The sequence below is a fragment of the Andrographis paniculata genome, unplaced genomic scaffold (assembly GCF_009805555.1).
Source record: "Andrographis paniculata isolate CXL003 unplaced genomic scaffold, ASM980555v1 Contig37END, whole genome shotgun sequence".
NCBI classification, from domain to species: domain Eukaryota; kingdom Viridiplantae; phylum Streptophyta; class Magnoliopsida; order Lamiales; family Acanthaceae; genus Andrographis; species Andrographis paniculata.
The window spans coordinates 4,125,614-4,139,908 of NW_026137570.1; the positions used below are offsets into that span (position 1 = coordinate 4,125,614).

Below are 14,295 nucleotides of genomic sequence, written 5' to 3' on the forward strand. Positions count from 1 at the left end.
ATTTATTCTTGAAGATCCATTTCGTTCCAATAACATTCACATTAGTTGGTCTTTCAACCAAGTACCAAACTCGATTCCTTGTGAACTGATTCAACTCATCTTGCATTGCATTGATCCAATATTCATCCTTGAGGGCATCGTCTACTGTCTTTGGCTCAACTGTGGAAATAAAACAATTCATCCCAGACAAATTCTTAAAATCAATTTGTTTACCTCGAGTTAATCTTCCTCCTTTTGGATCACCAATGACTGCATCAATTGGATGATTTTGTGGAACTCTGGAACCATATCTTCTTGCTTCAGTATCAGATTCACTCTCTGCAGGTTGTAAGTTGGTTGTGGTAATATCGGTTGAACACTCTGGTTCTGACCAATCAAATCTAACTGAGCTCTCTGCAGCACTGTCACCAGTCTGAGGTACATCATTCTGAGTCTGAGGAACATTCTGAACATCTGGATGACTCTGAATTACTTTGGTGGGAGTGGCTTCATCATTATCATCATCATCATCACTCGGATGTATGGATTTCTTTTCCAAGAGGGCATCATCAAATATCACATTCACAGATTCCATCACTTTTTTAGTTCGATTGTTAAAGACTCTGTAAGCTCTGGAATTCAGAGAGTATCCCAAGAACATACCTTCATCTGATCTAGCATCAAACTTATGTAGTTGATCTCTGTCCTTCATAATGTAGCACTTATACCCAAATGTATGAAAGTAGGAAACATTTGGTTTCTTTCTAGTCCAGATTTCATACGCTGTCTTTTCCGTGTGGGGTCTGAGATACACTCGATTAATCACATAGCAAGCTGTGTTAATAGCTTCAGCCCACAAATATTTGGCAACTCCCTTGGCATGCATAATTGACCTTGCCATTTCCTGTAGGGTTCGATTCTTTCTTTCCACCACTCTGTTTTGTTGTGGAGTCTTTGGGGCAGAAAATTCATGCTTAATTCCCAATCCATTGCAGAATTCAGTAAACCTCTGATTCTCAAACTTCTTTCCATGATCAGTTCTCAACCTGTCAATCTTTGATTTCTTCTCATTCATAAGCCTTGTACTCAATTTTTCAAAGGCATTAAAGGCATCACTTTTCTCACGTAGAAAATCTACCCATGTATATCTTGAAAAATCATCAACACAAACCAGAATATACTTCTTACCTCCAAGACTACAGACATCGACTGGACCCATGAGATCCATATGCAGCAGCTCCAGACAGTTGCTGCTGAAACGTTGTTCCAGTGAGGAATGTACAGCTCTCTTCTGTTTTCCTCTCGCACAGTCACCACACGTAGTAATCGGGATCTTTGAAAATTTGGGTAATCCTCTGATAGCTCCAATTTTGCTAATCCTCAATAGATTCTGTGGATTGACATAACCCAATCTGGTGTGCCACAGCATAGATTCATCATCTTTCAATATCAATGCTCCCATTTGAGGATATTCCAGCAAGTAACAATTGTTCTTTGATCGAACTCCAGTCATCACGCATTTTTGTTCAGTATCATATACTTCACATGAATTTTTCGTGAACTTCACATGTAAGTCATCATCACAGAGTTGACTAATGCTGATCAAGTTTGTACTCAGTCCTTCAACATAGTAGACTTTCGACAACTTTGGAATCCCTACTTTTTCAAGAGCGCCATATCCACTGATTTTTCTTTTGCACCATCACCAAAGATAACATCTCCACTTCGGTCTTCAACATAATTTTTCAGAAGTTCTTTTTGATTAGTCATATATCGTGAGCAACCACTATCAAAGTACCATCGATCTGCCCTGGTAGACTCTTGGCTTGACAGAATCACATTGCATTCCACCTGTTTCAGACTTTCCTTAGGCATCCACACCAATTTGACTTTGATGTTATGTTTCAGACCTTCTGTAGGCCATCGAATGTGTTTCCCATTGATAACATCCTTTGCCAGTTTGAAACACTTCTCAGCTGAATGACCAGGATACAAGCAGTACTTGCAGTCAGTAGGCTGTAATAACGACGATCTGTTATTCTGAGTTCTTCTGCGATATCTGTTCCAATTTCTGTTTTTGCTCTTCTTTGGATTCTGTTTCCTTACAGATACTGAATTCTTCTCTGGAAGTTTGACATCAGTTAACAAACCACCACGCACAAATGTAGTTGGTTTACTTTGAGAAGATTCACAGAATCCCAATCCTTTGTGATCACCAAATGGTTTACCAATTGAAAGGACTTCATCTAATATTTCTTTTCCTTTCCGAAGTCTATCATTTTCATCCTTCAACTTCAGATTCTCTGACTTCAACTTCTGTGATTCAGCAGATTTATCATCAGAAATCTTCCTCTGTTTTTCAAGTTCATCCTCAAGTTTTTCTTTTTGATCTTCCAAACGATAAATTGTTTCCAGCATCTCCTTGTTCTTCACCACAGCTTTCTTTTGTTCGATTACCATTTCCTCATAGGCTTCGATCAACTCTTCAGCATCAAGTTCCCTTGACTCATCAGCAGCTTTCGGGTTGGATTCCTCATTACTTTTACTGGTTTCACCAGCATTTGCCATAAATGCTACCACTTCATCACTTTCTGTCTGTTCCTCACCTCCAGCAGATTCACCATCTTCATTGTCGCTCCATGTGGCTTGATAAACTCTCTTTTCCCTCTTCTTTACTGTTGGACACTCTGATTTAATATGTCCGACTCCACCACATCCATAACAGGTAGGTTCTTGAACCGTCTCTGGTTTTGCAGACACCACAAATTTCTTCTTAAATTCACCATCGAATCTTTCTTTTGGCTTGTTGTATGTAGTTGGTTTCTGCTCAGGGTATTTTCGTTGAGAACTGGATGTTCCTCCTCCCTGATAGCTATTTCTGTTCTGAAACTTCCCAAACTTCAGCTTGGCAACTCGTTTCTCACTAATCATTCGTGAAAGTTTACGGCTCAGCAGTGCCATTTCTTCATCAGACTCTATCATCTTCAAGTCTTCAACATTTAGAGCCATGCTTTTGGGTGCTTCATCTTCGATATAGTTCATTTCATAGCTCACCAACGTACCATACAGTTCATCCAATGTCATATTTCTCAGCTTTGGTGGTTCATCGAGCATAATCACTTCCGGTCTGAAATTTTTTGTGAGACTTTTAAGGATTTTCCTCACCAGTCTCTTTTCTTCGAAATGCATTGCAAGAGCTTCAGCTTGATTCACAACATCCATGAATCGGTTATGATAATCAGCAATCGTTTCATCTTCATTCATCTTCAGTCCTTCAAACAAGGTTTCAACATGATCCAGCTTTGATTCTCGAACTTGTACAGACCCTTCGAATGCATTTTCCAGGATGTCCCATGCTTCCTTAGCAACTTTGCAGTTGGATATCAGCTTCGCTTGAGTTTCATCTACAGCATTAAAAATCGAGAAAAGGGCTTTCGAGTTGGCGATTGCAGCTGACTTTTCATTGAGAGTCCATTCTCTTTTCGGTTTCTTCACAAGAGAGATGATATTATCTTCATCTTGGATGGTCTTCATGGGATGAGACCATGCAGACTCAACAGCTTCAGAAACATCTTCACCTTGTAGCATCAGAAAAGCTTTCATCTTGTTTTTCCAACTTCGATAACTTGTTCCATCAAACAATGGAGGTCTCGATGTAGATCAACCTTCCTTACTCATCTTTGCAACTGTGAAAGAATCTACTCAGCAACTTAGAGAACACCGCTCTGATACCAAATGTTGGGATGGAATAAGTGCAACCCCAATAAATTCTTGTACACTTTTCCAAATGGGCCAACTCCCGAAGCGTGGTAAAATCACAGTTATAACATCATCTTGTCAACAAAATAAGGACAATATCCAAAGCAATAAAAGACAAGATATTTGGTAACTCGGTTCGGTTATAACCAACCTACATCCGGGGGATTCCAATCCAGGAGAAGTTCACTAATCAAGGTTGATTATGAACTAAACAGCCCAAAACTCCTTTATCCCATACTATAATGCAAACCACCTAGGAAAATCCCTCCACAGGTATAAGTTGTCACGAACTCGTACTGACAACTAGCAGATAGCAGGGTTGCTCAGACTTTGGACGAATCTCCTGATCGGATTTCCAATCTCTTCCTCCTCCGACGATGTCTCCGGCAAGTAAATGTGTCTAGCACTCTTTAAATGCATGAAGAGAGGAAGGGTTGGGGTTGAGATGGTTTAACTTACTTTCTCTCACAACAGTTCTCTCTCTAAACCCATGCAACAACCAAAAAACTCCCCCACGACTTATCAAGAAGCAGACAAACAAAGCATACAGGACAAACTCAATTAAAACCCTTTGCACGAAAGTGGAATGATGTATTCTTGCATGAACTCTGTCAAAGGTTGACCACCCAAAAATTCATTCTTTTTGTCTCTTCTAAGCTTCCCAAATCGAGAAGAGCAGACCAGCAGAGTTGCAGGCAGTCTGTTGTAGTAACCTGAATGGAAACAAAGAAAGGCAGCAGGGGAAAAGCAAGAAGAACCATATGCCAAAAAAAGTTGGAGAAAAATATTGTTCCAACAAATTGATTTATATTGATTGATTTGATTGCCTTTGGTCAATTCTTTCTATGCCGTATGATGTTCACCTGCTTTGAGAAATTTTGGTTCATATCTAGGAAGTGTTTATTTTTTAAAATAATTTAAAGAGATTTTTTTTTACATGAAAAAGTTTGAGGTAATATAAAAATAATAAATGTACATAATATATTAATTTGTTTTAAAAAAAAGTGTGGGTTATTTTTTTTTTAAAAAAAGGAACACACTAATAGTAATTTTCGACATATAAATGTTGACAAATGGCAATATTTAAATCTAGATGTAATTTTCATTGTCTTTGTACTATTGGGTGTGTTTGTTTGGGGGTTTCGATTTTAGATTGGGATTTAAATAATAAAAATTTTGAATTTGAATAGTTGTATGATGTGATATAAATAGGCGTTGATGTGATGTTTTGAATGTAAAATTAATTTTTAGTATAATAAAAAAATAAAAAATAGTTGTTTGATTTAATATTTTGGAAGGGGAAAAAATTGAATGAATAGTTGAATTTAAATCCAATCCTCCAAACAAACACAACCTCGGTAAATTTGAGTTTTTGGCCATTCAAGAAGCTTCTTCGCCTCACAAGAAAATTAAAAAGAAATATATATATATATATATTTATGTTTCTTTAAATTCATAGGATAAGATTTGAGTATAAAATTAACAAAAAAATATATCAATATTCATATTTTATTTTACATAAACTAATTTTTTTTTCTCATAAAAAAAATTTAAAATTTAATTTTGATATAATAGATATTTAAAAAAAAAATTGTTAAATTAGTCTGCATAACAACCCATCAGTTACTGATGCGAATTTTAATCTCGAGATTAGGAATGTCAAATAAGGTGGGTTTAAAAAATTTGGTTCGGGTTTGAAAAATTTTGTTTGGGGCAGATTGTAGATTTTGAGTTTTAGACCCGGCCGAATTCGGAGCGGGTTATGGATTTTACTAAAACCCCATCCCTCTTCGGACCCGGATATTCTAATAATTATTATAATTTATTTAAATTGTTATACAATATAAATTATATTATTTATTTATTTTAAAAAATTTAAACATAAAATAGAATTAAGAACCTTAATTCTAAATAAATTTGTTTTCGCATTTGTTTCTCCTAAAATTCTATTTATAATAAAGATTATTGTCAATATTTGATTTTTTTTTATTTTTAGAACTATAGTACATATATATTTTTTTTACTTTGATGCATATTTTATTTAATATTAAATTATTTTTAAAAAATTATATTTTATTCTTTTCTTAAGAAAAATGAATTTGTCGGGTTGGCCCCGAATTCTCCGGATTCAGGACGGAACGAATTCTGAAGTCGGATTGAAACGGGGTGAGGCGGGTATTAAATTTTAATATTTTATAGCGGGTTAAGTCTCTGCAAAATCTGTTCCGAACCCGCCCCATTCACATCCTGCTCGAGATGACGATGGGTAGCGATTACTTTAAATAGAATAATAGCCTATGTGCCCCTTATGCTCGAGATCTCTCGTTGGGCGGCGTTAGGCTGCAAACGAGCAGTAGTATGTATATAATAGAAATTATAATTCCTATACAATAACATGTTCCAAAAAATGGAAATAAAATGAAGTTCAAAAGATACTAAAAAGTATTTCTTAAGGCTATATATCCTCTCATCACTCTACACAAATTCCTCAACCTTCCCTCCAAAAAAAATTTAAAAGAATTTTATTATCATGTTTGGCTCGAGTCAGCTCAATAAAATCGGCCACAGGCACGCCAGAAATTCGAAAAAAACCTTACCAATCGCATCTACCGCAACTCCAACAGCCATCGACGAGCTTCTCAGCAAACTACGACGAGACAGCTCGACTCAACAAAACCGGCCCCACCGACTCGATAAGCATGTCGCTAAGCGCCAGCTGTACCTCCGTCGAGCCATGGTCGCAGCTTATCAAGCTCGAAATCAACGGGAAGAAGGCGGGCAAGTTCTTCTCCAGCAACACGTCGCCCAACCCACAAATCGCCTGCAGAGTCGCCACAACGACTGGCGCCCGTGCCGCCATTTCTTTCCGCCGTCCTGAGCTCAGGGGAACAGCCCACAGCGGCTGCGGCCGCCTTTCCGGTGGATCGCCGGGCATCTGCAGCTGCTTTGCACGTGCAGCCTCCACGTAGAACTGGAGAACCTCGCGGCAGAGGCCAATGAGATGCGTCTCGACTTCGGCGGAGTGCCGAGGGCTTGGATTCCGGTCGGAGACGAGGGTCTGCAACATCGTGAGGCAGATTTGGTAGGAGAGATTCTCGAGACGAAGCAGAGGAGGGTCCGGCATTTGCGTGACGCCCTCGAGTTCCTGCAGCTTCTGACGGAGCGATATATCGCCGTTGATTTTGTGCGAATGGAACGCGACCGAATGGACTGCTTCAAAGAGGACAATCGTGTTTTTCACCGCAAGGCCGTCGCCGTGCGCGTCGTAGATGTCCATGATCGCCTGCGATGATCCGAGAATCGTTCGTTTCAATGAATCGACACTTTCCATCGCATTTTACTTAATCGAAATACGGAAATACAATACTTACTTGTACGAGTAGCATCTGAATGGCGGCTCGGGATTTGGCGTACGATATAGCTGCGGACAAGTATTCTCTCCTCAACTTATCCATTTCATCCGCACCCGAAGCTTCAAACTCCGCCGCACTTCCATTCGAGTTTTCCGAAAGTTTGCTGTTCTCAGTGAGCACGAACGAAAAATCGGGTAGCGTTTCGCCGGCAGCTAGTTTGAGAGATGAAACGACGTCGAACCATTGGTCTAATGAGAGCAGCTCCCCGGATTTGCTCGTCAAACGAACCATTGCATCGATCCCGACCCCGGCGAACGTCTGATGAGTGGACTTGATGAAAGCGACAAATATCTCCAGCAGTTTATTCAGAAGGGGATTCACCGTGTCGTAGAAATCGATAAACAGATCGACGACAAGCTGCAGAGCAGAAGTGCACGTCTCAACGATCGATGCATCCCGATCTCGGCTTTCCTCCCCTTCTGCGTGCGTCGGGGGCTTGTTGCTGCCGTAGGGATCAACGGCGTGTAGAGCTTGGTCGAAGATTCTGTAAAGTACAGAGTCGAACACCTTTTCCCATAAAGACAAAGAGAAGTGATGACCATACTGGCGTAAGGATTCGAAGAGCACTTGTAGAGCGCTTTTCCGGATTTCTGTCCTCGGGTCGAAGCTCAGTTCAGACAAACCTGTTTAGACAGCGAGAATTCAGCGAAAGATCACTCTAATGTAATGAATGCGAAAGTTGTAAGAAACGAGAATGCTTTCGAATTTACCTGCAAGCAGAGGAAACCATAAATAGAGATAATCCACCTTGTCCTTTCGGATTGGGGGATCGTTTTCGGAATTTCGCTTGCCTAAGTCGCCCTCGGCGAGTTTGACAGCGCAGAAACGGAGGAAACCGATGGAGTTAAGATTAATGTCTTTGTTGGCTCTGCTGTTGGTGAATGCCACAAGACAATTTACACAGTCTGTGAAAGTAGTCGTTTCGGTCTCAGTAATGTAGGGGAAATAATCTCGCACGATCTTCTCGATTATTTCAAATGCTAGGAGGACGTTGTTCTTATGGTCGTCGTAAGCAGCTGTCGTGAAGACCTGCAAATTTCGAGACATCATAAGATGGAATGAAAGAAATAAGGATTCGAAGAGTTCGTAGATAAGGCAATGACATATACCATAAACATGCTCTTCCATCCGGACTTGACATTATCGACCCTCGATAACACTAACTGAGAAACGCATCTGATGATCAATTCCCGGATTTCAACAGCGCTACTCTTGCGCATGACGATTACAAAAGGCTTCATAAACTCGTTCTGAAAGTTATAATTAGCCAATTCCTCTCGGTCCAAGAACTTCATTGAAATTTGGCGTAAAGTGTCCATAGCATATATAGCAATCGAAAGGTTTTCTGAACAACCAAGGGTCACGAAGAAATCAGACAACACGTGCCAGATCTTTGACCAGACAAGCCTGATCCGATTCATATTATAGTTCCTGTCAAAACCGATAATGAATCAAAATGAATCACTCATTCAACGTAAGGCATTAAGCAATCAAAGTATGAGCCAAAGAGAGAACAACATACGTGATCTCGACTATCTTTGTAATGCTGAAAACCCGTGGATTAGGTGTGGATCGCAGTTCATCAATGGATACCTTGCAAAGCGCCTTGACGAAATCAATTATGGCCTCACTGTTGAGGTTTTGGCTTTGCACGAATATGTGATTCATCTCACCGACTTTTTCCAGCAAGTTTAATTTAGTGAACAAGTTATTTAGCTGGGTAGATGTTATTTCCGGGAAAGTAGTACCACCTGCACCTATACTATCGTATGAACTCCTCCACATAGCTGATGCAGCAGATCCTTTCTTCCGAGCCTGTTTAGATTTGTCGAATTCATTCTGAGAAATTGAAAACAATGTTGCATAAGGTTGTCCCCCTTCACCCAAGACACGCAGATGGTCAAATCGAGAAACACATGTTAAGACATGCTCCCAAGCCTCTTGTAAGTAATTCCCATCCTCATCTGCGATAGCAACCATAACCTGTTTGAGATCAGGGAAAGAGATGAGCATAGGCATATCACAAAGCAGCAAATCCAACCGAGAAATTTCATGAAATAGCAGCAATTGGACATGGTTACTTTATTAGAAGACTACAAAGCAAAAGTTTGGGTTATTCCATCAGAGAGCAAGACCATACCGACATCTTCAACTATTATATTCAACATCATAAATGTTATCATTCTTTACAATTGTTCTTCATAACTAGAAGTATCGAAAAGTGCAATTGCATGTAATATTGAGAAAAAATTGATAACAGGACAAAAGAATTTGTCTCAATGGCCAAGAAAGTGACCATATTACTGCACAATGGGGCAAATTAGCAATAACAAATTCTACCAGTATCACAAGATTCATTTAGATCATTATTAGCTCAATGCTGGGGGAATCAACGAGTCAATTGGCCTAATAAGAAACTTGTAAGAACATACTAACCTTGATTGCATCGATGTTCTTTTGTTTGATATCCACAGGCGAGTGGAGGGACGTAAACTTTGCCAGAGATGTAATGAAAGCATCCCTATGCATTGCCATGGCCATTGCCGCTGTGATATGAATTGCAATGCGAAAACCTTCCAAGCATAGGGATATTATGACTTCATCATCACTTCGGTCAAGAGGAACACTGAATGCAGCCAGCATGGGAGCCCAACATGCCTCGATCATGAATTTGAGGATCACCACATCCACTGCAGGATAATAAGTGGACCTAAAATTTGCAATGTAAGTAGGGCTATCAGATTCAATTAAAAGATCAGATACTAATAAAAGTCTACGGCACAAAATATGCATAATGGAGGCCATTAAAGTAAAAGAAAAAGCAGAAGCCAGTCTATTCCTGATCTTAGCGCAGAAATTAATCGAACATCTTACTCAGATTTGTAAGCCTTTTCATTAAATTGTTCTTGCATAAGTTTCATGAGTTCATCGCCTGTCTCCAAGCTATCTTCACTCCGTTTGCGTATTACAATATTTAGGATGGCATCCAAGCCCAGCATTCTGTTTGAGTTCATAGATTGCTTATGCTGAATAGACAACTCATCGTCTTTCATTTTAATCTCGCTCTTCGATATTCGCTCAAATAAAGATCTCATATACTCCTCTGGTAGATCTTTCCCATCATCTATACCACGGTTGTTCCTTATAAAGTCCTCTGCTGACATCTGCCCAATTAGACATAAACAACAATTGAGACAAAGAATCATCAGATATCCCCCAAAAGATTCATCCAATAACTGCATCAAGAGGTTAAAACCATACCTTGTTCTTCACTGTAGGGTTATGAGCATCGGTGTTGAGCATTATAACAGAGTATGCAAGAACATAGGCTGTATCAGCACTTGTAAAGGCATTCGGATTACATTTGCAATACCTTTGGGCAAACTTTTCCATGATACGGTCAATTTTTTGGGCTTCACCCGGTAATCTAAACCCCTGTAAGAAGTTTCTGATTGCCTCATCAAACTCCATCCCTTGAAAATCAAAAGAATCCACATATGCGTGCATCACTTTCAACGGCAAATCCTCCCTTTCACCCAAATAATCACCAATCATCATTTTATTTAAACCAGATGCATTTCTAAGGAAAGACGCTATCTCTTCTGGAGTGGCCCCCACCTTATTCGCCTTCTGGAGGAATTCAATACCTCTACTGGGCTTCCGATTGAAAAGAGAAATGCCTTCCTGAAATGCAAATTATATATAGGTGACCTTATGCTCAGAAACCAATACATTATCTACCACAATATTAAATATATTACCTGAAGTTCAAGTTTGTATGCTCGACGCTGCTCAATACTTGAAACCTCAGAAATATCACTTGCTTCAGTATTAGTATCTGATGGTTCACTGGGCTCGTCTCCAATTTCACTTACTGGAGAAAAACTTTCAGGATCATTATTATTGTCCACAGCTTCGGCATTCTTCGGAGAAGCAGAAACTGAAATACGAAGCTGCTTGTCCATCCAGTCACCCATGGACTTCAAAATAGTATTCAAGCACTTCATAGCTTCTTGCTTCATATTAACATCTTGTGACGGCTGGAGTGTATTTGAACCACCCGGCGAAACACCTTGAGCAGTCTTCAGCAATCCATTGATCACCCTGGATATCGACCATGATGTAGACGTCACATTTTAAGCCCTCATCACAAATGCATAGATAGGTGTACAAATTCAAGCATACCTCTCAAATATGTTCGTCGCATTAACATCACAATCATAGTTAAAGAATATATCTATCCAGATCTGTGAATCAGCAGACAGCTTCTCCAAGGACTGAATCACTGTCAATTTTTGCTGAAAATTTGGCTGTGCGACGTTTTCTAATACTTTAAGCACAATCATAGGAAAGAATACTCCAACTTCAGCCTTCAGACCAGCTCTAAACCATGAGACCAGACTAGTGAATATTGAGCAAGAAAGCTGGAAAATGACTGTAAGAGGTGACGCAATGTTCTTCAACAATGACAGACACAAGTACTGCCTTATAGCATCTAAAAATCTGTTCAGCAATAAAACAAAGTGAAGCTGATCAATGTACGTAAATTAGGGTCAAAGGGAAAACAGCAATTGTAATTAGCAAACACTCACAAGAAAATGAACAAAAATAATCAGCAAATCGTGTTTGGAAGCACCAAGATGATAAACAACTAATCAAGAACAAAATCACAACCATATGCAATGTGCTTAGGCCTTTAAACCTAATCAACTACTCAGATTGCAAGAAAACTCATGTGGCATCAAAAAGTTCAGTTCCGCACAAAACCAGATAACACAGCAAAGGCAAAGACCAATGTTAAAGTAGAATTCGTCGGAATTTATATAACTATTGATTGCGCCAATAGAAACTCACAAATGCACAGTTAAACAAACTTCCCTTCTTCCCCACATAGTACTGCTAGTTGTAGATTACTGTTTACACATCTATAGAATACCGTGGTTACACCATAAAGTGGTTAATTCATAAACAGCAGAGAAAGAGCAACCGAAGCAATTTACAATAAACAAGATAAAGAAGGATGAAGTGGTGCGATTCGTCCATCTAATACCTTTCATTTGTCCTGAATGTTGTCCCGGAATTATCCAACAAAACCTTGAGCAACTCCAAGGCAACGATCTTCCCCTTTATTGTCTGTGAATCTACGGTATTATCCTTCGCTGGAGCCTGCATCGAGAGCTTACACAAAGCCCGGAGAACCACATAGGCATCCCGTCTTAGCTTGTTCCCAATCTGAACATCCAAGTCATCGGTTGCTTCCCCCTCTCCATTTTCTACCATTCCCTTGTTTACCTCTAATGCCTTCTTATAAATACTGATCTCCCACTGCCGTTTGTCCGACGAATCCTTATCTACAGAACCACCCTCCGAATCTGGGATTTTATCCACGTCCTGTCCCCCCACCTCTAACCTTCCATTACCCTTAGGATTATTAACCACATCAATATCCTGCAATATCTTAGTTATGAAACCTAACGAAAACAATGTCACTGAATTGTCGTCGTTCGGCTTGCTAGGAGCCTCCATGAGCTCTGCTGCAACAACTGGAAGTAATGAAATGGCTACAGAATCAGCCTCCATTCTCCTAAACACAAAAGCTGAAATCTGAGCCATTGTCCCCTTTGCAATCGTCTGGCTCACTACGTTCTTACTGATCAAATATATATCGTAACAGGTCTTCACAACGTGCAATAAACAGTCGCCGTGTATGCGCAGCGGCACAGAAGCGACCCCCGAGAGGAGCGCCTTGATCACCATCAATTCGACGTTCTCGTCGCCGGAATCGTGACACTTGCACACCGAATCGATCAATTTCGCCAGCAATTTCGCGCCGGGATCCCCGCCGTGGCTGGGCTCGCCGTGCAGAAACGCTCCGGCGATCAGTCTCTGCACCGCCTCCAGAGCGTGCGCCGAGACTTTAATTTGATTGAGAGACAGCGCATCGATTATAGGGTTCAGAATTACCTCCGATTCCAGCAATGAGAGGCCGAGAACAACTCCGGCGAGCGACGCCTCCTCCGGATCGGACACCCCTTTCGATGGCGAGGACGCGGCGGTAGCCGCGGTCGGAGAGCGACTCTGAACCGTTCCATTGAGGTTATCAATGGCCGATTTGCAATCGGAAACGAGCTTCGCGTGCTTCCGCCGCGAGACGTTTCTGATGATCTGATCGAGGGCGGGAACCACCACTTGGCCGAGGCGGGAATTGGCCTCCGAAGAAGCCATTCCCGGAGTTTCAGAAATGCTTAATTGACAAATCGGAAGTTTCAATTAGCACGGCGGCGTCGGAATCAGCGACGGCGGCGGAACTCGGAAAATTCGGGGGAGTCGGAGCATTTGTTAGTCCAAAATTTTTTCCGACAATTGAAATGACCGGGAAGCCCTAACGGTTGACTTTTCAAATGAATTCTGAGTAATTTATGTAAAAGTCCCTGGAGTTCAGATCCCAGTTAAATGGTTGCCATTTCGGAGCCTCTTTTACATATGAATGGCGTGGATTTACTCTGGATCATAAATCCAAGGAGTGTGTAAGAATTACTTGTAGAACGTATGTATGGGATTGGATTTTGTAAGGTAAGGTAAGCCTGTCATATGGTAATAATGGCAATCCCTTTTTAGTGAGGACAATAAATGCTGTAATTATGATTCAATTTCTAATTAGCAATTAAGAATTTATAAATCCAAATTTGCCAATAACTTTGTGGGATTTTCTTTTTTTTTTTTTTTTTTTTTCGGATTTATCGTATTTGTTATCAATATTTATTTATTTTTTTTCCTTAGAATGAAAAAAATGAAAAAAAAAAAATCTCAATTACCATATATATGTAATATTGTTAAAAAAAATTATCTCACATTTGCTATTAATTTTTTTTTTTTTTTTTTTTAAGAAAAACGGATAAATACGCAAGTGATGGACTAGAAAATCAATATACTACATCGGTTGATTTATATTGTTTTGGTTATTACTTATTTATTTATTTATTATTTTCTTCAACTGAAAAAAAATTAAGGTGTTTTTTTAAAAACAAAATGATATATTAATGTAAAATTAGAGTATGTAAAAAGGTAAAATAAGATATTACGAATTTTTTAAAAAAATATAAAAAAAGTATAAAATTTTTTCGTGATTTTCGTAAAGCGCTAA

At 39.7% G+C, this 14,295-nt stretch overlaps 2 protein-coding genes across 2 annotated transcripts; both read right to left on the reverse strand.

The window, feature by feature from the left end:
• Positions 1 to 1,635: 1,635 nt before the first annotated feature.
• On the reverse strand, positions 1,636 to 3,582 carry LOC127250146 (uncharacterized). The gene has a single exon (XM_051273310.1). It carries the CDS (start codon positions 3,580 to 3,582, stop codon positions 1,636 to 1,638), a length of 1,947 nt encoding a protein of 648 aa, XP_051129267.1.
• Positions 3,583 to 6,103: 2,521 nt separating this feature from the next.
• LOC127250397 (brefeldin A-inhibited guanine nucleotide-exchange protein 2-like) lies at positions 6,104 to 13,546 on the reverse strand. Its single transcript, XM_051273675.1, has 11 exons — positions 12,202 to 13,546; positions 11,337 to 11,654; positions 10,913 to 11,255; positions 10,413 to 10,835; positions 10,026 to 10,315; positions 9,588 to 9,861; positions 8,674 to 9,134; positions 8,261 to 8,582; positions 7,862 to 8,180; positions 7,110 to 7,774; positions 6,104 to 7,021 (listed from the first exon to the last, which is right to left on the reverse strand). Exons 1-11 carry the CDS (start codon positions 13,374 to 13,376, stop codon positions 6,386 to 6,388), a joined length of 5,226 nt encoding a protein of 1,741 aa, XP_051129632.1. The 5' UTR covers positions 13,377 to 13,546; the 3' UTR covers positions 6,104 to 6,385.
• Positions 13,547 to 14,295: the final 749 nt, after the last annotated feature.

Bases quoted from the DNA above. Each gene is read 5' to 3' on its own strand.
- LOC127250397 (XM_051273675.1), bottom strand. From the start codon at position 13,376: ATGGCTTCTTCGGAGGCCAATTCCCGCCTCGGCCAAGTGGTGGTTCCC. The intron at 7,775-7,861 runs GTAAATTCGAAA...CTGTCTAAACAG, and splicing joins ATGGTTTCCTCTGCTTGCAG to GTTTGTCTGAACTGAGCTTC. The intron at 7,022-7,109 runs GTAAGTATTGTA...GGATCATCGCAG, and splicing joins TTCAGATGCTACTCGTACAA to GCGATCATGGACATCTACGA.
- LOC127250146 (XM_051273310.1), bottom strand. From the start codon at position 3,582: ATGAAAGCTTTTCTGATGCTACAAGGTGAAGATGTTTCTGAAGCTGTT.